General features: G+C 45.5%; 1 protein-coding gene across 1 annotated transcript in view; it reads left to right on the top strand.

The window, feature by feature from the left end:
• Positions 1-24,825, top strand: part of LOC137804787 (anoctamin-1-like) — a 41,366-nt gene that overhangs the window by 4,867 nt on the left and 11,674 nt on the right. The window contains exons 2-12 of the mRNA XM_068604171.1: positions 2,830-3,222; positions 8,250-8,348; positions 10,845-10,996; positions 14,241-14,295; positions 15,408-15,456; positions 16,378-16,433; positions 16,584-16,625; positions 16,943-17,007; positions 18,746-18,880; positions 21,590-21,750; positions 22,304-22,386. Coding sequence (XP_068460272.1) covers positions 2,830-3,222; positions 8,250-8,348; positions 10,845-10,996; positions 14,241-14,295; positions 15,408-15,456; positions 16,378-16,433; positions 16,584-16,625; positions 16,943-17,007; positions 18,746-18,880; positions 21,590-21,750; positions 22,304-22,386 — 1,290 coding nt within the window. The remainder of the gene's footprint in view (positions 1-2,829; positions 3,223-8,249; positions 8,349-10,844; positions 10,997-14,240; positions 14,296-15,407; positions 15,457-16,377; positions 16,434-16,583; positions 16,626-16,942; positions 17,008-18,745; positions 18,881-21,589; positions 21,751-22,303; positions 22,387-24,825) is intronic.

The raw sequence follows: 24,825 nt of genomic DNA, 5'->3' as shown, positions 1-24,825 counted from the left end.
AAGATGACATTAGAAGATGACATTAGAAGATGACATTAGAAGATGACATTAGAAGATGACATGAGAAGATGACATTGGAAGATGACATTAGAAGATGACATTGGAAGATGACATTAGAAGATGACATGAGAAGATGACATTGGAAGATGACATTAGAAGATGACATTGGAAGATAGGGCAGGACACAAGTCTATCTCTGGCACACTTGAACGTATCATTTGAGTTGTTAAACCCTGGTATTTACAGTGCAGGCTTCTCTGTGCAGGTGTGTCCTCAGTGTCTCCTTGATGTCCTCAGTGTCTCCTTGATGTCATCAGTGTCTCCATGATGTCATCAGTGTCTCCTTGATGTCATCAGTGTCTCCATGATGTCATCAGTGTCTCCATGATGTCATCAGTGTCTCCTTGATGTCCTCAGTGTTTCTGTGATGTCATCAGTGTCTCCATGATGTCATCAGTGTCTCCTTGATGTCATCAGTGTCTCCTTGATGTCCTCAGTGTCTCCTTGATGTCATCAGTGTCTCCTTGATGTCCTCAGTGTCTCCTTGATGTCCTCAGTGTTTCTGTGATGTCCCCAGTGTCTCATTGATGTCCTCAGTGTCTCCTTGATGTCCTCAGTGTCTCCTTGATGTCCTCAGTGTTTCTGTGATGTCCTCAGTGTCTCCTTGATGTCCTCAGTGTCTCCTTGATGTCATCAGTGTCTCCTTGATGTCCTCAGTGTTTCTGTGATGTCCTCAGTGTCTCCTTGATGTCCTCGGTGTCTCCTTGATGTCCTCAGTGTCTCCATGATGTCCTCAGTGTCTCCTTGATGCCCTCAGTGTCTCCATGATGTCCTCAGTGTCTCCTTGATGTCCTCAGTGTCTCCTTGATGTCCTCAGTGTCTCCATGATGTCCTCAGTGTCTCCTTGATGTCCTCAGTGTCTCCATGATGTCCTCAGTGTCTCCTTGATGCCCTCAGTGTCTCCTCAGTGTCTCCTTGATGCCCTCAGTGTCTCCATGATGTCCTCAGTGTCTCCTTGATGTCCTCAGTGTCTCCATGATGTCCTCTGACAGCTGCTGATTTTAAATAACACGATGTTCACTTCCAAACATGTGATCCACAGAGCTGCCTTGCTGCTTCGTTATCCACGCAGACAAGACGGTTGTATGGAGATTGATCAGATTATTATTCTTTGATGAAATTATGACTACTTGTCTTTAACTTTGTTTAAAAGAATGTGTTGGTACAAGTACTAATCCTAAATGTTATATTAATAATCTCAAAAGTTGGAGCAGAGTTTAAAACAATAATGATCAGAAGTGGAGCAGCAGAGGTCAATAAATCTATTTTTAGCCCCTATTTTGGGTCAAAGTCTAAGAACACTGGATCCTACGATACCCTTAAAACAACTAACCACAGATTTAAATTAGACACTTCCAACCTGGTGAACGTGTGAGTCTTTCTATGTTTGTAAAGCAAACTTTCTGCGCGCTAGCATAGCTAACATAGCTAACATGGCTAACCCTGTGTATTTCGTTACAGAGAGTAAGCACTTCTCTTGGCATTTAGCTGAGTTGTGTGTTTTCTTGATAAGTAACTAACAGAGGATATGTTTTAAGCAAGTATGCCTTCAGTTGTATAAACTAAAGCACAAATATTAGGAATGAAATGCTGGTTGCTGTGTGGTTTGCTAGCAGGGTTTCACATGTGTAGCAGCTCAGAGGGATGATTGTTTAATAATGTAAGGTTACTGCAAAATTGTTCATTTTGAGTTAAAAAAGACACACACTATCCAACAGATTAACATTGGTTTTCATAAATCTTTGTTGTTATTGACTCAGAGCTCTGAAATGTTTTTGTTCTCCTCAACCTGAGTTGGTTGAAGTAAGGACACATGAGGGACATCATTGGGGAAAATGACTGTACTATATTCACTGTCACTTTTAAATTAGTGTCAGCTTTATGTTTTGAGGAATCTGAGCAGCTGTTCTGGTGTTTTCATTCCTCATTTCTCTCTTGAGAAGCGATGAAGTTTTGCGCTTTTTCTGCAACCGCTCACAAGAGAAGCCGTGACCTGGATCCAACACAGGAACCAGCAGCCTGCCCGTCACAGTAACTGATCTTCAAGTGTAAACTGGGTGGAGTTCCCCTTCAGATGTCGCTGCGTGCTCTCTGTGTCGTTTGATCCACAGACGCCTTCCCTAAGATCTGCAGCCAGACCGTTATAAGTAGACTTCATAGAGAGAAATACTGTAGGCTCAGGTCACAGCTCAGGATTCACACTATTTAAGTCTCACGTAGAGTTCATGAGGAAGCGCCACAGACTGAGACCCTCCTCCTGAAATCATCATCTGGATCTATGCCATCTGAAATATGGAAACATTTTGGAAACTGTGAAGTGGCTGCACTGCACGATGATGAAGTGGCTGCACTGCATGAAGATGAAGTGGCTGCATTGCACAATGGTGAAGTGGCTGCACGGCACAATAGTGAAGTGGCTGCACTGCATGATGGTGAAGTGGCAGGCTGTCACGTCACAGCAAGAGGGGCCCGGGTTCAATCCCTGGAGGTTTCTCTACTTGGAGTTCAGGTTAATTAGAGACTCTAAATAGCCATAAAGGTGTGAGTGTGAATGGTTGTCTCCATGTGCCTGAGCTGAACTGAGCCGGTCCAGAAGAACCCTGTTGATGTCAGCTGGTCGATCCAGCACCCCACAACTCTGAGCAGGATAACTAACTTGATATTTTTTGCTCATACAGGTGGAAATATGAACATTGTTAGAATCTATCTGGATGTTTTTGATCATGAACATGTCTTGCCTCCCCTCCCCTCTTGTCTGCACGCTGCCAGCTGCTGAAGGCTCTGACCCCAGAGGAGAGCACCCAGTGCCAACACGGCCTCTTCTTCCTGGACGGTCAGCGCCGCGTGGACTACGTCCTCACCTACCCCGTGAAGAAGCCAAACGCGGGCCGCTCCGGCCGCCAGGCGGCGCACCTGCTGACCGAAAACGCCGTCGCCCGCAGCCTGCGGCGCGGCCCCCCGAGCCGGGCCGAGCACCCCCGACAGCACCGAGCGCAGAGGGCGAGGGACCCGGCGGCCTCGGCGTCGCCATCGTCGGCCGACATAGAGCTGGGCAGTCTGACGGAAACCCTCAACGGCCACGAGGATCACAAGATTCTCAGAAGGGAGGAGTTTGAGGGGAAGCTGAGAGACATGGGGCTGGAGCTGGAGAAAGACGAGGACGTGAGTTTACTTCTTTACTCATTCATACTGAAACACTCACCTCCACACAAGAGCTCCACCCGATATCTGTCATCTGCTTTACTGACATGTTTCTTTATAAAATGTAATTTTTAAAGGTATCACAGTTAGCGGCAAGTCAGTGGCGGCCGTCACGGCCTGCTGAGCCTTCTCTGCTGGGCTCACGCCGTAACTTGAACCTGGTTAAGCAGATTTATTTTCCAATCAGATCCAATTCTCTGTGGTAGAAAAGGGGGTTGAACTAGATGGTGACGACCCGCTAGGGTTCGTCTGTACGTGTGATTCCTCACAGAGACGAGGATCCTCAGCAGCAGCACCATGAATCTGCACACTCCAGTCCAGTGGGTGGCAGTATGCACCTAGGCAAGTCGGTTGCGATCTGCCGTTTAAACTTGAAGAAGAAGCCGCGCCCAAACAGCTGAGGCACTGAAGGCAGACAAAAAAACACAAGTCAAGGTACCAAAGTAGGAGACACAGTTGAAGAGAAAACATCAGGAAGGAGGAGAACCCAAAGCAGAACTGGCCTCTATGGTTGACAGCAGCTGTGATGGTGGTGGTTGTACTGGTGAGGGCTTGCTCCTATGGGGAATAAAACAAGCATGTCTCACTGGTTGGAAGCCAAATGATGACCAGCAGCTCAGGTCGACATGCAGAGAAGCAACACACAACTTTCTGGATATGATATACATCTCAAATGGCGGTCCGAGTAGAAGTACCAGTAGTAGTACTAGTAAAAGTACCAGTACCAGTAGTAGTACTACTGGTAGTACTCGTGCCTTCCTGTACCCCTCAAGGTTCATGAAGGCACCCTAGCAGGTACTTAATATATTAACATAAGTGTAAGTTATTCAACTGAATTGTATATACTCTATATTACATGAGACACCGATGGCTCAGCGCTGTCCTTCACATTGTTTTTCAACCAAAAGTGTTTTGCATGTACATCACTTTAAAAAGGTTGAGAACCACTGATATAAAGTACCAAACTATTAGTTTTGCAGATTCAGATATACACAATCAAATCATTGAATAAACAAAGATATATTATTATGTAATATTATTATTACATAAAGTATTTATAATGAGCTCCACCTTCAAGGCAAGAAAATACAGAAAGCCCGAGCGTTCTTTTCTCCCCTAAACCAGGATGGTGATGAGCTCGGCTTGACTGGCTCAGTGGGGAGCAGGGTCGTCCTTCAATAAGAGGCTCGGCGGTTCGATCTCCGGCTCTGCAAGTCCATGTCGATGTGTCCTTAAAGCAAGTTACTTAACCCTACTTTGCTCCTGCAGCTGTGCCCACGCAGTGTGAATGTGTGTGGGTGTTAGTTAGTCCTGATGGTGGCACCTTGCATGTAACTCCTCCCACATGGGTGTGAATGATGTCATGTAGTGTTAAAGCGCTAGAAAAGCGCTATACACGTCTACTGGAGACATAATTTAAGCACAAACTGAACCATATTTAAAGAGGATGTAGAGAAAAGTGGAAATACTGGAAGAATAAATAGTTGATAAACATAGATCTTACAGAACAAGATCTTCTTTCTCTCTCATACTGATTCTGACAAGTAAACTCAGAGTCTCTTCTGTTCCTTTCGTCACACCTTTATGTGAACACAACACACACACATCAAAGTTACTCTGATGGCAGTCCTCTCTCTCATTTAGATTTGTAAATAAATGTTTTGCACTCTGAGCTGCAAGGCATAAAATACATTTTAGTGATAATTACAAGTGAATAATGAGCTAGCAAAAAACAGAGGCAGTTTCAAAGTGTGACAATCATTTGACGCAAAGTACCAAGTACCACCTTGATAGTTCAGACTCATTTGGGTTCCCTCCAGACTTCCTGTGTGGAAGCTGGTAGGAAGCCTGACATGTGATGGACAGTATGCAGACCTTTAGGATGAGACAGAGGAACAGGTGATGGACGGTATGCAGGCCTTCAGGATGGGACAGTAGAACAGGTGATGTACGGTATGCAGGCCTTCAGGATGGGACAGTAGAATAGGTGATGGACGGTATGCAGGCCTTCAGGATGGGACAGTAGAATAGGTGACGGACGGTATGCAGGCCTTCAGGATGGGACAGTAGAACAGGTGATGGATGGTATGCAGGCCTTCAGGATGGGACAGTAGAATAGGTGATGGATGGTATGCAGGCCTTCAGGATGAGACAGAGGAACAGGTGATGGACGGTATGCAGGCCTTCAGGATGGGACAGTAGAACAGGTGATGGACGGTATGCAGGCCTTCAGGATGGGACAGTAGAACAGGTGATGGACGGTATGCAGGCCTTCAGGATGGGACAGTAGAATAGGTGATGGACGGTATGCAGGCCTTCAGGATGGGACAAGGGAACAGGTGATAGACGGTCCGCAGGCCTTCAGGATGAGTTAGAGGAACAGGTGATGGACGGTATGCAGGCCTTCAGGATGGGACAGAGGAACAGGTGATGGACGGTATGCAGGCCTTCAGGATGGGACAAGGGAACAGGTGATGGACGGTATGCAGGCCTTCAGGATGGGACAGTAGAATAGGTGATGGACGGTATGCAGGCCTTCAGGATGAGACAGTAGAACAGGTGATGGACGGTATGCAGGCCTTCAGGATGGGACAGTAGAACAGGTGATGGACGGTATGCAGGCCTTCAGGATGGGACAAGGGAACAGGTGATGGACGGTATGCAGGCCTTCAGGATGGGACAGTAGAACAGGTGATGGACGGTATGCAGGCCTTCAGGATGAGACAGTAGAACAGGTGATGGACGGTATGCAGGCCTTCAGGATGGGACAGTGATCTGGTGTCTCCTTGCAAAGGTTCAATAAAGGGACATTGGAAACCTCTCCTGCTCTCTTCTTCTCTTCTCCTTGCCTCTTCTCTTCTTTCTCCTCACCTGCCCTTCACTGGAGTCTACTGTACTCGTGTCATAACTCTGTCTATCGAGGTAAACAAACACTCGCAGTAATATTATAGTTATTTTTTTAGTGACAGTAATAACTATGTTTTTATCAACAAGGATTTGGGGATCTGGAAGTGGATGTCTGCCAGAGGAATGTGAAGTTTACTTTTCACAAGTAGATTTTTTTAGTAACAAGACTTTGGTTGTGGGCGTGGCTTTGGCTTTGTTTATATTAAAGGAATATAAGATATACAAGAAGTCAGGAGACATCCACTTCTAAACGTCTTCAGCCATTTAGGACGAAGACTATTTTTTGGCAAAAGTATTTGCAGGGTTGCAGCTTATATATATCTGTGTAGCAGGCGTGTAAAAGTGTGAAGTGATATTCTGCCTATGCATGAGATGTCCTGGTGCCAGCATATAAATAGAACATAAGGCTCTCCACAGCGGAGACTTGGAATGGCTGAACTGGCCTGCTCAGAGGGCCGGACTCCTGTTTACCTGAAACTGGGCACGAGGGCCAAACGCACATTTTAATCACACACACACACACACACACACACACACACACACACACACACACACACACACACACACACACACACACAATGTTCACCTTTGGTGAACTTTACATGATGACATCAGACTAAATAACCACACACACCTCAGTCAGTTATTCTGCTCATGCAGCTTATCAGGCATCATCATAATTATTAGTACCATATATTATTGATACATTAATACATGTTATTAATGGTACATTAATACATGTTATTAATGGTACATTAATACCATGTATTCATAATCATTTGCGTTTGAACTTTTAGCAGTTTTTTTTCTAACTTTTGTGTTTTATTCTTAAAATACATTTTGGTTAAAAAAAAGTAATTTCTGGTTCATTTCTCCTCTTCAACATTTTGCAATATGGCATGAGAGTTTACAGCATGTGATACAACACGTGATACAATACAATAAAGTGTGTGTGTGTGGGGGGGGGGGGGGGGGGTCGATCCAGGATGGTATCGTGATATTCTGCGTGGCGATATAATACCCAAGTATCGATCTTTCATGAAATCAATGATAAACATTTTGGTCCTTGAATAATGAAATGAATTACTTTTTTAGCTTCTTCATTTTGCTGCAATATAAATTATTGAAGTTAGATGAACAGATTGAAACCTTTATCTTCTTAGATACAATATGTTGACAACGTTTTTCATGGGAGACAATTTGCGGTGGAAAGGAATAAATCGCAATAATCGATTTATATCGTATTATCGTGATAGTATTGAATCGTTGGACCGCTGGTGATTCCCACCCCGACAGTTAAGACTGTTAGTGAGGATCCACTCCGGCCACAGAGCTCCTGCGCCTCCTCAAGCATGATGTTCTCCTGTCGCCTTCTCAAGCATGATGTTCTCCTGTCGCCTCCTCAAGCATGATGTTCTCCTGTCGCCTCCTCAAACATGATGTTCTCCTGTCGCCTCCTCAAACATGATGTTCTCCTGTTGCCTCCTAAAACATGATGTTCTCCTGTCGCCTCCTCAAACATGATGTTCTCCTGTCGCCTCCTCAAACATGATGTTCTCCTGTCGCCTCCTCAAACATGATGTTCTCCTGTCGCCTCCTCAAACATGATGTTCTCCTGCGCCTCCTCAAACATGATGTTCTCCTGTCGCCTCCTCAAACATGATGTTCTCTTGTTGCCTCCTCAAACATGATGTTCTCCTGCGCCTCCTCAAACATGATGTTCTCCTGTTGCCTCCTCAAACATGATGTTCTCCTGCGCCTCCTCAAACATGATGTTCTCCTGTTGCCTCCTCAAACATGATGTTCTCCTGCGTCTCCTCAAGCATGATGTTCTCCTGGCACCTCGAGAAAAAACAAAGGATGTCGGTGACAATGTTGAAAAGGCTTTCTGGTTCCACAGAAAGCTGGACTTCCTCCAGCGATGGTCCTCACTGCTCAGAGGGTTGTTGTGCTTGTTCTACCTTGAGTGTCATTTTTTTAGATTTTTGACAAGCAGCGTTGTATTTAGTATTCCTGATGACATCAAACCATGTATGAGTTGTTCACAATTGAGCGGTATTTGTTTGCCGTGTGTCTCTTAGACCAAGATTTCAGGAGTGGGCTTCGTGAAGGTTCACGCTCCGTGGAACATTCTCTGCCGAGAGGCCGAGTTGATGAAGCTGAAGATGCCCACCAAGAAGGTAAGACTCTCGGTGTGGTTCCCTTTCTGTCAGGTAAACAAGGAAGAACACACTTTTCTCTGAACACTTTTCAACAACACACCTTTGCTATTGTCGGAGCTCAGAGGAGGTGTGGAAGTATAAGTGAAATCATGTTTTCCTCCATCAGCTCTGATATCTACGTATTTGTGTGGAAAAAAACATGTTGGAATTTTATTTTGAAAAGAGACAATATGCATGTTTTGAGGTAAAACTGTATTTCTTGTGAACATGGACATTTATTTTGAAAAGACACTCTGCTTGTAACGATGTTCACTGACACATCCAGAACCGCCGCTCGAGGGAGAATCATAGTTTGAAGCTCAGAGACACATTTACAGAGTTGGTCTCTGGTTTGGTAGAAAGAAATGCTTTGGGAGGATGTTTCCTACCTCCAATATGTCGTGTGTCAGGCCGACGTGCTTTAATACTGAACTGTTTCTCCGCGGTGTAAACAGAAGCTCTTGACGGAAGGCTCACAACGGCCAAGGGCTAGATATAATAAAACGTAAAACATAAATTAAAAGTAGTGAGACATCTAGATTTAGAAACAGAAGAACCTCCATGTTTTCAATGGATTATGGATTATTGGAACATCTGCAAACAGCTTACCCTCAACTGGCACAGTGTGGACACCTTCATTAATCATTTATTTACAGACAATACGTAAGAGGGTTCCTGTCCTCAGGCAAGAGAATCAGTCTGAACAGATGCTGCACACAACCAGGGTATTTTAAGAAAGCCATGGACTGAAGGACGTGTTCATCCTTTAATAGCCCTCAATGCCAGTTCACAGCCCGCCTCTCCTCTCCGCTCTGAGTTCACCTGACCTTCATGCTAAGAGCAATATAAGAACATGTTTAATTCTGTAAAGATTTTAATCTGGAAAGCACTTTGTATGCTTGAAAGGTGCTTTGTAAATATTATTATTAATATTATTATTATTATTATTATTATTATTATTATTATGTGTCGTGGAACAGTGGACCAGCTCTTTACCCTTGCGGGACTACTGGAGGGGTCTTGGGAGTTTGCCCAACCAGTCTACATGTGCTTTGTGGACTTGGAGAAGGCTTTCGACCGGGTCCCTCGGGGGGTTCTGTGGGGGGTGCTGCGGGAGTACGGGGTGCCGGACCCGTTGGCACGAGCTATCCGGTCTCTATACGCCTGCAGTAGGAGTTGTGTCCGTATCCTCGGTATTAAGTCAGACACGTTCCTGGTGGGTGTTGGCCTCCGCCAGGGCTGCCCTTTATCACCGGTCCTGTTTGTGACTTTCATGGACAGGATTTCTAGGCGCAGTCGGGGGGCGGAGGAAATTGCTCCCTTCAGGTGGGGACAACATGCCTGCCCAAAGCGAAGGAGTTCAAGTACCTCGGGGTCTTGTTCACGAGTGAGGGTAAGGTGGAGCGGGAGATCGACAGGCGGATCGGTGCGGCTGCAGCAGTAAAACAGGCGCTGTACCGGTCCGTCTTGGTGAAGAGGGAGCTGAGTCGGAAGGAGGAGCTCTCTATTTACTGGTCGGTCTACGTTCCAACCCTCACCTATGGTCACCAACTCTGGGTCGTGACCGAAAGAACGAGGTCGCGGATACAAGCGGCCGAAATGAGCTTCCTCCGTAGGGTGGCCGGGCTCAGCCTTAGAGATAGGGTAAGGAGATGAGGTTCCTTTGTAGGGCTCAGCCTAAGAGATAGGTTAAGGAGCTCGGACATCAGGAGGGAGCTTGGAGTCAAGTCGCTGCTCCTTCGTATCGAAAGGAGTCAGCTGAGGTGGTTCATTTAATCCGGATGCCTCCTGGACGCCTCCCATTAGAGGTTTTCCAGGCACGTCCAACTGGGAAGAGGCCCCGGGGAAGACCCAGTACACGCTGGAGGGATTACATCTCCCGGCTGGCCTGGGAACGTCTCGGGGTCCCCAGAACGAGCTGGAACATGTTGCGGGTGAGAGGGAAGCCTGGGTCGGTCTGCTGGGTGCTGCCACCGCGACCCGACCCCGGATAAGCAGATGAAAATGGATGGATGGATTATGTGTCTAGGAATAGGGTTCTATGTTCTGATCTCAGGTTTCTATGTTCTGATCTAAGGGTTCTCAACTTTAATGAAATTCATTTGTTTGAAGGAGATGTTTTCCCAGGAATATAAAATAGATATTTGATATGATAGTAGCTGATTAACTCCCCACCACTAGCTCTGAGCAGCTTATAATACATCATTAATGTGAACTACTAATTTCAAGGTATAAAACAAAAACATAAAGTAAAGGAATAACATTCATAATCTTTCATGTTGTTCACTGACGTCAGAGCAGTTGAAAATGTTTGAGTTTTACGATCCACTTCACCCCTAATATGAAAATGTATTAAATAAAATATTAAATAAATTAAATATTCTACCAATGTATTTGATGTGTTTAAAGTACAACACACAGAAGGGAACATTGATTGAAAAGTGTGTGATTGTCTATGTGTGTGTGTCCTGATAGGTGTATGAAGTCAAGCAGTTGCGCGGTGTGGTGGAGAAGATCAGCTCCCTGGTCAGTAAAGTTGTGGAACCTCTCCACCCGCAAGTTGAGGAACATCAACCCAAGAACATCAAACACCTGTCACACACATTCTCCAGAGAGAAGCAGCACCTGTAAGTGCATCTCTTACACTCTGATGAAAAGAAGTGGATCCTTGTAGCCTGAAGTTGGATCTTTGTAGCCTGAAGTTGGATCCTTGTGGCCTGAAGTTGGATACTTGTAGCCCGAAGTTGGATCTTTGTAGCCTGAAGGTGGATCTATGTAGTCTGAAGTTGAATCCTTGTAGCTTGAAGTTGGATCTGTGTAGCCTGAAGTTGGATCCATGTAGCCTGAAGTTGGATCCATGTAGTCTGAAGTTAAATCCTTAAAGCCTGAAGTTGGATCCTTGTGGCCTGATGTTGGATCCGTGTAGCTTGAAATTGGATCCACGTAGTCTGAAGTTAGATCCTTGTAGCCCACAGTTGGATATTTGTAGCCTGAAGTTGGATCCATGTAGCCTACAGTTGGGTCCTTGTAGCCTAAAGTTGGATATTTGTAGCCTGAAGTTGGATCTGTGTAGCCTGAAGTTGGATCCTTGTAGCCTGAAGTTGGATCCGTGTAGCCTGAAGTTGGATCCGTGTAGCCTGAAGTTGGATCTGTGTAGCCTGAAGTTGGATCCGTGTAGCCTGAAGTTGGATCCGTGTAGCCTGAAGTTGGATCCTTGTAGCCTGAAGTTGGATTTGTGTAGCCTGAAGTTGGATCCTTGTAGCCTGAAGTTGGATCTGTGTAGCCTGAAGTTGGATCCGTGTAGCCTGAAGTTGGATCCGTGTAGCCTGAAGTTGGATACTTGTAGCCTGAAGTTGGATCCTTGTAGCCTGAAGTTGGATCCGTATAGCCTGAAGTTGGATCCGTGTAGCCTGAAGTTGGGTCCGTGTAGCCTGAAGTTGGATCCTTGTAGCCTGAAGTTGAATATTTGTAGCCTGAAGTTGGATCCTTGAAGCCTGAAGTTAGATACTTGTAGCCTGAAGTTGGATCTGTGTAGCCTGAAGTTGGATCCGTGTAGCCTGAAGTTGGATCCATGTAGCCTGAAGTTGGATCCGTATAGCCTGAAGTTGGGTCCGTGTAGCCTGAAGTTGGATCCTTGTAGCCTGAAGTTGAATATTTGTAGCCTGAAGTTGGATCCTTGAAGCCTGAAGTTAGATCCTTGTAGCCTGAAGTTGGATCCTTGTAGCCTGAAGTTGGATCCTTATAAACTGAAGTTGGATCCGTGTAGCCTGAAGTTGAATCCTTGTAGCCTAAAGTTGGATCCGTGTAGCCTGAAGTTGGATCCTCGTAGCCTGAAGTTGGATCCTTGTAGCCTGAAGTTGGATCTGTGTAGCCTGAAGTTGGATCTGTGTAGCCTGAAGTTGGATCCGTGTAGCCTGAAGTTGGATCCGTGTAGCCTGAAGTTGGATCCGTGTAGCCTGAAGTTGGATCCTTGTAGCCTGAAGTTGGATCCGTATAGCCTGAAGTTGGATCCGTGTAGCCTGAAGTTGGATTTGTGTAGTCTGAAGTTGGATCTTTGTAGCCTGAAGTTGGATCTGTGTAGCCTGAAGTTGGATCCGTGTAGCCTGAAGTTGGATCCGTGTAGCCTGAAGTTGGATACTTGTAGCCTGAAGTTGGATCCGTGTAGCCTGAAGTTGGGTCCGTGTAGCCTGAAGTTGGATCCTTGTAGCCTGAAGTTGAATATTTGTAGCCTGAAGTTGGATCCTTGAAGCCTGAAGTTAGATACTTGTAGCCTGAAGTTGGATCTGTGTAGCCTGAAGTTGGATCCGTGTAGCCTGAAGTTGGATCCATGTCGCCTGAAGTTGGATCCGTATAGCCTGAAGTTGGGTCCGTGTAGCCTGAAGTTGGATCCTTGTAGCCTGAAGTTGAATATTTGTAGCCTGAAGTTGGATCCTTGAAGCCTGAAGTTAGATCCTTGTAGCCTGAAGTTGGATCCTTGTAGCCTGAAGTTGGATCCTTATAAACTGAAGTTGGATCCGTGTAGCCTGAAGTTGAATCCTTGTAGCCTAAAGTTGGATCCGTGTAGCCTGAAGTTGGATACTTGTAGCCTGAAGTTGGATCCTTGTAGCCTGAAGTTGGATCCGTATAGCCTGAAGTTGGATCCGTGTAGCCTGAAGTTGGGTCCGTGTAGCCTGAAGTTGGATCCTTGTAGCCTGAAGTTGAATATTTGTAGCCTGAAGTTGGATCCTTGAAGCCTGAAGTTAGATACTTGTAGCCTGAAGTTGGATCTGTGTAGCCTGAAGTTGGATCCGCGTAGCCTGAAGTTGGATCCATGTAGCCTGAAGTTCGATCCGTATAGCCTGAAGTTCGATCCGTGTAGCCTGAAGTTGGGTCCGTGTAGCCTGAAGTTGGATCCTTGTAGCCTGAAGTTGAATATTTGTAGCCTGAAGTTGGATCCTTGAAGCCTGAAGTTAGATCCTTGTAGCCTGAAGTTGGATCCTTGTAGCCTGAAGTTGGATCCTTATAAACTGAAGTTGGATCCGTGTAGCCTGAAGTTGGATCCTCGTAGCCTGAAGTTGGATCCTTGTAGCCTGAAGTTGGATTCTTGAAGCCTGAAGTTAGATCCTTGAAGCCTGAAGTTGGATCCTTGTAGCCTGAAGTTGGATCCTCGTAGCCTGAAGTTGGATCTTCGTAGCCTAAAGTTGGATCCTCGTAGCCTAAAGTTGGATCCTCGTAGCCTGAAGATGGATTCTTGTAGCTGGACCCTTGTAGACTGAAGTTGGATCCTTGTAGCCTTAAGTTGGATCCTCGTAGCCTATAGTTGGATCCTCGTAGCCTGAAGTTGGATCCTCGTAGCCTGAAGATGGATCCTTGTAGCTGGATCCTTGTAGCCTGAAGTTGGACCCTTGTAGCCTGCAGTTGGACACTTGTAGACTGAAGTTGGATCCGTGTAGCCTATAGTTGGATCCTTGTAGCTGGATCCTTGTAGCCTGAAGTTGGATCCTCGTAGCCTGAAGTTGGACCCTTGTAGACTGAAGTTGGACCCTTGTAGCCTATAGTTGGATCCTCGTAGCCTATAGTTGGATCCTCGTAGCCTGAAGTTGGACCCTTGTAGACTGAAGTTGGACCCTTGTAGCCTATAGGTGGATCCTCGTAGCCTGAAGTTGGACCCTTGTAGCCTGCAGTTGGACACTTGTAGACTGAAGTTGGATCCGTGTAGCCTATAGTTGGATCCTCGTAGCCTGAAGTTGGATCCTCGTAGCCTGAAGTTGGATCCTTGTAGCCTTGTACAGCGGTATCGAGCGCTGCACTGTTAGTGTGGTTCACACCACAGTAAGTTGTCCTAACTTGAACAGACAATAACGAGAGCTGTTGTTTGTTTTTAACAAACAGGTTTGACCTCTCAGACAAAGATTACTTCTTTGACACCAAAACCAGGAGTTCAATAGTAAGTACACTGAAGTTTGTCTGCATGAATCTACCAAGACCAAAATATCCTTCCATGAACAACTGTGGTTTTTAGCCAACATGTTTTCTGACAGAAATCTGACAGATTTCATATAATTTTGAACATATCGAGTGAAACCTTGTTAGAAGGGCAACAACCAAAACGTGATGTTTTTAACACCGGCTGATCTCCCAAAGACGACGGTTTCATACAAGGAAACTAAATTGTCAATTACGTTTCGAGGGAAACAGATTTTCTCCCAGATTGCGTTTGCTTTGGACATACTGCAAATATGTTTCTGATCTTAGGGCACAGGCCGTGTAGGGAGGAGGCCGGGCTGTATAGGTGGGTCAACACTGGACTTTAACCCTTTAAGCCCAATTGTTTGTGTCCTGTGTGAAGCCGGGAGTTAAGTAAAGACATAAAACACGGAGTCAGCATTTTTGCACTCCCAGTTCCCTCGTCTCGAAATGTTTTTTACGCTTTTACGTCAGTTATTTTCTTCAACCAATCGGTTCGCGCTTAAAACATCTTGAAAGTGGTGTTCCTTTGTGACGATTATCTTGCTAAACGAAACATGTTGTAAATGTTTGTTTGCCACTTCGTTTGTTTGTTTTTGTCGAGGGAACCAGAGTGAAGCTTCTGGGGTTTGCCTCCATAAATGTCATCTCTGCAGCACTCTGTTAACTTGAATTTATGTCCTTAAATAAAGTAGCTCACATACTTATTTTAAGCTAAAGGAAGTTTTTCTGAACCTAAGTTGTTTTGTTGAGCTTTTGATTGAATTTACTATGTTAACAATGTTAACAGCGACAGTAATCCAGAAGAAAACTGTTTTCCTCGAAACATTGCTGATAGTACAGTTTAGTTGTATGGGAATGTAGTTTTGTTGGAGACAAGGTTGTTTGAACACCACAAAAAATAAGAAGGATGATACAGAACTACAGAGGTTATGCACAGACATTTGGTTGTGGTTATGGCTGGTATTGCAGATTAGAGCTTCATCATTGTTTTACGACAGTGTCTATAAATCACAGTATTTTAAGTAGATATTATTTCTCCAGCAGCTTGGTGAATAAAGTTCAGTTCTTCTGTTTTTCATTTCCTTTCAGGTTTTTGAGATACTAAAACGAACAAAATGCAAGGCCAAGTACAGCATGGGTGAGTCTGGATGTGCGTTACTGGCCTCCTTGTGTAGATGGCTCACTATGATCACACACACGTCTGTGCCCTGTGTTCAGCAACTATGTCACTTCAGTAGCCAGCCAGTGGGGAGAAGTAGCCCGCTACGGGGTCCTGGGTGCTTGAACGCACCAGAACGTGAGCTGTTAGCTGTGTTATAAGCAGTGCTGTGAGCAGAACAGCCAGTCCCTGTGCTTACTGCACACACTGCATGCATGGGAATGACGTACAATTCAATAGACCTTTGTTTTTGATGAAGTGAGGTTGTACAAATGTTGCTATGTTGTTAGCTTTGTTATGTAGCCAAGCAAGACTGTGCTGCTAACGTCACCTGGCTAGCTCTCCTCCTGCGTAGTTTGATGGATTTGTTGTTACCACAGGATGCTTGCCACATTTCTCTGGAGTGTATTTATTGTTTGAATAGTTTCTGTCATATTCATGTAATGTGCTGTAACTCTGTTATTGCTCATTCTGGTCACATGACATCTGTTGCTTCTGTCCATCCTGGAGATCTCATCTCTGTTGCTCTATGAAGCTTCTTCCTGTTTCCCTGTGAAAGGGTTTTACTGTCTTTATTTGGGGAGTTGTTCCTGATCAGATGTGAGGTTCTGGGACAGGATGTCATGAGTACAGATTGTAAAGCGCTCCGAGGATAATTTGTAATTTGTTATTTTGGGCTCTACAAAATCAACTGAATTGAATGGACTCCTTAGTGTGGTGAAGCTTAATTCAATGTAGAATAGCTTAAAGCTTAGCTTACCACACTTTTCTGGTAACTTCCCAACACTGTCTATGAGTAATATAATTCAGAGGTGTGCGAGCCTCAATGACGCAGCTTTGGTAACACTGACTGTAAATATGTACAACTCACATTAGCTCCTGTTTGTTTGCTCTCGGCAGGGATCACCAGCCTCCTGGCGAGTGCTGTCTATTCAGCAGCTTATCCGCTCCACGATGTGAGTACTGCTAGTCCCGGTGCTGATCAATATCATCGGCTGTCCTAGTAAATCAGGTTTATATGAAGATGAGGTAAAAAGATGTCAGCAAACTTGGTTTCCAGTCAGTTACTCGGTAACTAGCTGTCGTGTTTCTCTTTCCTACTTCAGGGAGACATCAATGAGGAGAGCGCAGCCCCCAATGACCGAAAGGTGAGAACGTTGTTTCTAAACGTAGAGAAGGGCTCACGTTAGTGTTAGCTCTTCTATGCTACGCTAGCTACTGAAGGTATACTGAGTGTCTACACATGGTGCTTTTGCTTTTAATGACTGTAACAGTGAATAAAGATCCATTTACAGGAACAGAGTCATTCCTTCATGTCATCGTCTTCTGTCTTGCTGTTGAGGTGCTTCACTTTTCACTCACAGGGAAATAAACTCTGCCAAGATAAATGTGGCAGGATAAAGTGTAAAGGTATGATACAACTGTACACATAATGCATGACAATACTTTCCATTGTCTTCCTCAGCTCTTGTATGAAGAGTGGGCGAACTACAGTGTCTTCTACAAGTACCAGCCCATCGGACTTGTGCGGTAAGGAAATGTATTTAGAAACATCATTTACTGGCAGTTGTCCTACTGGAAACTGGTGCAATGTGAATTTGTCATTAATAAGTCAATAGCACTAACTGATTTTTGGTGATGTCACAGCTAAATTAGTGAAAAGGTGCGTTTAGGTTTATTATCAGGCATGAAAATCCCTCACCCCTCGACGAAATTCGCCGTTTTGAAACCAAAATAGGCGACCGACGTGAATCACGTAGATTCGATAAATGTTTTTTTTGGAGGGCTGGGGTTCAGTGAACTGTGAACAGATGTGCGTGCCAGAAGGGAGTGCGAGAGCATGGTAATATAATATATAATATAGTAAGTTAAGTTACCCAGGAGCTCTGCTGACATAGACTTAGCTCACGTTAGCTCCAGCTTGATGAATTGAGTCACTAAACACAGCAGGAGAGAACGCAACATTAGCCCGCTAGCTAACGCTCCGGTAGGAAAGTTATTAGCTAACGCTTCTGTTATTGAGGAGCTAGATTCTGAGGTGAAGAGGCTGAGGGGACCAGACGTCTGGATTTAGTCCGGACAGTCCGGGTGTTCAATGCCCTTTCCGGGTGTTCAATGCCCTGTCCGGGTGTTCAACGCCCAGTCCGGGTGTTCAACGCCCAGTCCGGGTGTTCAACGCTCAGTCCGGGTGTTCAACGCCCAGTCCGGGTGTTCAACGCCAAGTCCGGGTGTTCAACGCTCAGTCCGGGTGTTCAACGCCCAGTCCGGGTGTTCAACGCCCAGTCCGGGTGTTCAACGCCCTGTCCGGGTGTTCAACGCTCAGTCCGGGTGTTCAACGCCCAGTCCGGGTGTTCAACGCCCTGTCCGGGTGTTCAACGCTCAGTCCGGGTGTTCAACGCCCTGTCCGGGTGTTCAACGCCCTGTCCGGGTGTTCAACGCTCAGTCCAGGTGTTCAACGCCCTGTCCGGGTGTTCAACGCTCAGTCCGGGTGTTCAACGCCCTGTCCGGGTGTTCAACGCCCTGTCCGGGTGTTCAACGCCCAGTCCGGGTGTTCAACGCCCTGTCCGCGTGTTCAACGCTCAGTCCGGGTGTTCAACGCTCAGTCCGGGTGTTCAACGCCCTGTCCGGGTGTTCAACGCTCAGTCCGGGTGTTCAACGCTCAGTCCGGGTGTTCAATGCCCTGTCCGGCGTCCGGCGCAGCATCAAGTCGGACGCGTATTTGTCCTCCTTTTTGGAGCCGCGCGACCGCGCCAGCGTTTCTGAGATTGGACTCTGAGACGCGGAGAAAAGTTGTTGTTATCATCTTCATAAAGAGGACATCTTTGATGTGACGAGTCTTGGCCAATCAGCGTTAAGATGTCTCCAGCGGCCGTTTCTCAATACGCGATCTTCTCTGTACTTGATGAGAAAACTCACAACTGAAAGTTGACGTTCTCTGAATACTACTGTTGTTGAGCCACACAATGTCATTTTAGGATGTTTTCAGGCAAGAAGTTGGTTGTTTGAGCATCAAATCAGCCGATTTAAACATTACGGAAAGTGCCGCATGACATTGGAAAGCTTCGATTGATGTTTGTTGGTGCGTTCAGGTTCATTAAGCTCACTCGGTCTTTACAGCATCTCAGTTTTAAAGTGTCAGGTAGAATATTGATAGCCATATGACTTCCTTGCATTTTTATGAATGTCTGTTGTTCATTTTTGGAGATTCTACTCATCATTGTAGCTTTATCTAATAATCCTGATGATTTGACTCTTTCTTTGTGTTCAGGAAGTATTTCGGGGAGAAGATCGGTCTGTACTTTGCCTGGCTGGGTCTGTACACCCAGATGCTGATTCCTGCCTCTCTAGTGGGGGTCATTGTGTTTCTGTACGGATGTGCAACAGTCGACGACAACATACCGAGGTGAACACACACACACACACACACACACACACACACACACACACACACCACTCACTCTGCTACTGTTTTGGAATGCTTTGCCTTTTGGCATCAATCTCATTCGTCGTGAGAATATTTTACTTTGTAAACCCAAAGGTCTGAGGATTTGTAGAGGAATCTCTGATCCGACCTCCAGAGTCTTCTTGAGACACGTTGTGTAAATGACCCGTAATGTAACGTCTTCAAGGGACACTTTCACATCGTGGGAAGTTCTCAAAGATGGCGTCTGATGTCTGTCACGATGTGCAGCAGGGACTCGCTGTCAGGTCTGGTTGGGTCCCATCGAGCCTCTACGGAGACAAACCGTGTTCACAGCATGTTGATCTTTGAAAAGAAATGGAAAGAAGAAGTGGGAATATGTTTTTTCGGGAGGTAGATTGACCAAACGGCTTACTAATGTAAACTGTCTAAATTACAGTAAAAATGACTCTTTGGCACATTAGATAAATATTTGGTGTGAGAGGTTTGATCGTGAACATTTGCAAAGAATATTCCATATTTCCATTTCGTCCCTGATGTGTCGGCTGAGTATCGGTACGCTATACCTTTAGGGGAGCCAGTCAGTCCCAGGTGGTATCTAAACATCACAGCAGGCCTTCTTCAGTTCATCACGTGTCATTGGTCCGGTTCTGCTGCAGTGGCCTTCAGAGAGGACATGTCAGAAGGTTGGGTTCAACGCATCCTGTAGGTAAAGCACTTCCTGTACGGCTCAGCGTTCGGTCAGCGCAGCACACGGAGGAACTGATGGCTTCAAACCTTTACCGTCGACTGATTAGACACCCACATGAGAAAAGGCAAGAGAAACAGAGAAATCCTCCTTCTAAAGAAAATCTGAGGATGGAGATTTAAATAGAGGGAATGAAGAGGTTTGATGAACGAGTAGGGGAACTAGGGCCTCTTCCTCGACCTGCTTCTCATCACCCACAGGATATTATGACACACGCCGACGGCACACCTTGACACTCCACACAGACACAGACACACACCACACACACTCTCAGTACAAGTGTCAGTGTGTGAGTCTCACCCGGACAGCTCACAGAGAGACGACCCAGACCTCCTGTCTGTCACTCAAGAGGCCTGCGGCCTCCTGCCGGATGGACAAAACCCACATTGCCAGAGGAATAATAGTGGATATTAATCTTCTAATCTTTCCACATCTGGAACACACCAAATAAATGGTTATAACTATTATATTAAATGACATGAAAAAGGTTTTACATACAACTTGAACTCGGGGGTTTGAGAGCCGGGGTATGAGAGGTACGATCGGTCACGAGGTCATAGGTCGTGAGGTAATAGGTCGTGAGGTAATAGGTCGTGAGGTAATCGGTCGTGAGGTCATAGGTCATGAGGTAATCGGTCATGAGGTCATAGGTCGTGAGGTAATAGGTCGTGAGGTAAAGGTCGTGAGGTAATAGGTTGTGAGGTAATAGGTCGTGAGGTAATCGGTCATGAGGTAATAGGTCGTGAGGTCATAGGTCGTGAGGTCGTAGGTCGTGAGGTAATAGGTCGTGAGGTAATCGGTCGTGAGGTCATAGGTCGTGAGGTAATCGGTCGTGAGGTCATAGGTCGTGAGGTAATCGGTCATGAGGTAATAGGTCGTGAGGTCATAGGTTGTGAGGTCATAGGTCGTGAGGTCATAGGTTGTGAGGTCGTAGGTCGTGAGGTCATAGGTCGTGAGGTAATCGGTCGTGAGGTCGTGAGGTCATAGGTCGTGAGGTAATAGGTCGTGAGGTAATCGGTCGTGAGGTCATAGGTCGTGAGGTAATCGGTCATGAGGTAATAGGTCGTGAGGTCATAGGTTGTGAGGTCATAGGTCGTGAGGTCATAGGTCGTGAGGTCATAGGTCGTGAGGTAATAGGTTGTGAGGTCATAGGTCGTGAGGTCATAGGTCGTGAGGTAATCGGTCGTGAGGTTGTGAGGTCATAGGTCGTGAGGTCGTAGGTCGTGAGGTCGTAGGTCACGAGGTCATAGGTCACGAGGTAATAGGTCATGAGGTAATAGGTCGTGAGGTCATAGGTCGTGAGGTCATTGGTTGTGAGGTCATAGGTCGTGAGGTCATAGGTCGTGAGGTAATAGGTCATGAGGTAATAGGTCATGATGTAATAGATCATGAGGTCATAGGTCATGAGGTAATAGGTCATGAGGTAATAGGTCATGAGGTCATAGGTCATGAGGTAATAGGTCGTGAGGTCATAGGTTGTGAGTGATCATTGATTCCTTTTTTAGGAATCTAAAGATGCTGTATTGATTATGTAAGTATAACAGTATCACACACGATTTTATTCATCATATATTTATACATGAATGTGCAATTGTTTGTTTTTCACTACAAATGAAGTTCTTTACATCACAAACATTTTGGTTTTAGACTAAATGTAAAGTCATGTGATTGCTGTATATTTCCGATCCATTTTCGCAGTTTTGAGATTATAATTATTATTATAATTATAATTGTAATAATTAGAAGCAGAAGCCAGACTGTGGAGGCATGATGCTGGCTTCTTCCTCCTGCTTAAAGTCCACCCACTTAGTAAAAGTTACATTATGAATATTAGAGCGATGCCTTCAAAATCGTAGTAGTTCATGAAATATGAACGTGTATGTTGAGTGTGTGAGTGTGTGTCCGTGCACACCTGGCCTGACTGTGTGTGTGTTGTTTTGCAGCATGGAGATCTGCCACCCGAGGAACAACATCACCATGTGTCCTCTGTGCGACCGCGTGTGCAGCTACTGGAGGCTGAACACGGCCTGCGCCACCGCGCGGGCCAGCCACCTGTTTGACAACCCGGCCACCGTGTTCTTCTCCATCTTCATGGCTCTGTGGGGTGAGGGAACACACACACACACACACACACACACACACGAGGACGAGGACCGCAAAACCCACCGCTGGGTTTGAAAACCGCTTTTCCTATAAAATCAAAGACAGAAGCTGTAAAAACAGACATTATCGTGTGATTTTCAACTTTCCAGGGGTCCTCGAACAAGTCGCGTGTGAGGAAAAGCAACCAAACATGAGTTTACGTTCATAATATTTCATCTAAAACCTTTAACTCTTCTTCTACATTTCAACCCTTGGATCCTGTTAGGAGAAACATTTTGCATTATTCTGTGTTCAAGTTGGTCATAAGTGTACCTTATGACCCAGTATTTAACTATCAAAACCTCCGGCTTCACTATAGTACATATATATTAATGTGGACGTGCAGGACGAGACTCTGGCATCAGAAGCGTCCGGGTTTCCGATTGTAGTCATAGTTGTAGTATCGACCAATCACATTTGAGCGGGCTCTGGCCTCCTTCAGGTAAAATGTCTGTTGAGCTTCACATTAGTTAATACATTAGCTAAACACATCTTCTCTGCTGTCTGCTCCTCAGCTGCCATGTTCATGGAGCACTGGAAGAGGAGGCAGATGAGACTGAACTATGAGTGGGACCTGACGGGGTTTGAAGACGAGGAGGTGAGTGCTGAGCAGACAACTGAAGGTGTTACAATGCTCTGGATCACAGGAAGTGTCAGTTCGCTGCATCCTGCAACCGGCAACCTGCAACCGGCATCCTGCAACCGGCAACCTGCAACCTCACCACCAGACCTCACTCTCCAGTTACAACTCATGGGAAACCAGCCAGGAGTGAAGTCGTCCAGGAGAGAAGACATTGAATCCTCACATGTAGTGAAATTAAAGGAATAAACTGATGCTGATGTTTTTACTAAGAGCCTCTCTCTGTCTCTCTCTCTGTCTCTCTCTGTCTCTCTCTGTCTCTCTCTCTCTGTGTCTCTCTCTCTCTCTCTCTCTCTCTCTCTCTCTGTCTCTCTCTGTCTCTCTCTGTCTCTCTCTCTCTCTGTCTCTCTGTCTCTCTCTCTCTCTCTCTCTCTCTCTGTCTCTCTCTCTCTCTCTCTCTCTCCCTCTCTCTCTCTTCCTCTCTCTCTTTCTCTCCCTCTCTCTCTCTCTCTCTCTCTCTCTCTCTCTCTCTCTCTCTCTCTCTCTCTCTCTCTCTCTCTCTGTCTGGGTTTATTTTTCACAGGAAGCTCTGAAGGTTTGGATAAATCCATTTTACTTGGTTAAAGTTCTCTTTTTCAATCTTTAAGTCTTTCTGCTTCAGGTCATAATGCGTCACACAGACTTCTGTGTGTCACTATGAATGCTACTGGCGTAACTGAGGTTTCCTCCATCCGCATTAGAATGAGGCCATCACAACATGTCCTGACTCCAGGAGGCCTCATGCTGACCCGACACTAACACCGCTCACAGAAACATGCACTGCTCTGATGTGCACATCTGTGCCTTCAGAACACTGCACACATGAACAGACATGCTATGTAATCCCACACTGAGCTGACCTGGACATTGACGTGTCTTAAAGCAGAGCTCTGGTGGAGAGATCCTCCCTCAGAACCGGTGACTTCATGCTTTTCTCCCCCTTGCTTCTCTGAATGGATCCTGGGATGGAAGCAGTTTATCTTCACAGGAGATGGACACAATACGGCTCTAGGATCACTTAAACATATATTTCTGTTCAAACACACAAACTACAGCCTGGTGGAATCCCAAAGTCAGACTAATGAATGATATTAATCTTATTAATGTCAGCAAAATTGTGCAAATTGTCAAATATTTCTGATAATTCCATGAATTCACCAGTCATAAGTGATAATACCCAGTAGCTTCATGACATATAGGTCCCACTCCCAGGTTCCACAAACTGCTGCTGTCAACCTTTAACATGCCATCACTTTCCTGACCTTTCACCTCAAGCTTTGTTTTCTTCTTCTCCTGCTCACTTTTCTTCTGGCTGTGAGTTCTCATTTCACTTTCTTAAACAATGTTTAATATCGATGTTGTGTTTGAAAACCAGTGTTCGTTGGTGAGTATGATGGTGAGTATAGTAATGAGTATAGTAATGAGTGTGGTGGTGAGTATGATGATGAGTATGATGGTGAGTATAGTAATGAGTATAGTAATGAGTGTGGTGGTGAGTATGATGATGAGTATAATGGTGAGTGTGATGGTGAGTATGATGGTGAGTGTGATTGTGAGTATGATGGTGAGTGTGATGGTGAGTATGATGATGAGTATAATGGTGAGTGTGATGGTGAGTATGATGATGAGTATAATGGTGAGTGTGATGGTGAGTATGATGGTGAGTATGATGGTGAGTATGATAGTGAGTGTGATGGTGAGTATGATGGTGAGTGTGATGGGGAGTGTGATGGTGAGTATGATGGTGAGTGTGATGGTGAGTATGATGGTGAGTGTGATGATGAGTATGATGGTGAGTATGATAGTGAGTGTGATGGTGAGTGTGATGGTGAGTATGATGGTGAGTATGATAGTGAGTGTGATGGTGAGTATGATAGTGAGTGTGATGGTGAGTATGATGGTGAGTGTGATGGTGAGTATGATGGTGAGTATGATGGTGAGTGTGATGGTGAGTATGATGGTGAGTGTGATGGGGAGTATGATGGTGAGTGTGATGGTGAGTATGATGGTGAGTATGATGGTGAGTGTGATGATGAGTATGATGGTGAGTATGATAGTGAGTGTGATGGTGAGTGTGATGGTGAGTATGATGGTAAGTATGATGGTGAGTATGATGGTGAGTATGATGGTGAGTATGATGGTGAGTGTGATAGTGAGTGTGATGGTGAGTATGATGGTGAGTGTGATGGTGAGTATGATGGTGAGTATGATGGTGAGTGTGATGATGAGTATGATGGTGAGTATGATGGTGAGTGTGATAGTGAGTGTGATGGTGAGTATGATGGTGAGTGTGATGGTGAGTATGATGGTGAGTATGATGGTGAGTGTGATGGTGAGTGTGATGGTGAGTATGATGGTGAGTGTGATGGTGAGTATGATGGTGAGTGTGATGGTGAGTGTGGTGGTGAGTATGATAGT

Source organism: Clinocottus analis, unplaced genomic scaffold (genome assembly GCF_023055335.1).
Source record: "Clinocottus analis isolate CAN_PGR_092001 unplaced genomic scaffold, fCliAna1.0.p SCAF_64, whole genome shotgun sequence".
Taxonomy (NCBI): domain Eukaryota; kingdom Metazoa; phylum Chordata; class Actinopteri; order Perciformes; family Cottidae; genus Clinocottus; species Clinocottus analis.
This window is presented reverse-complemented; position numbering and strand designations above follow the sequence as displayed.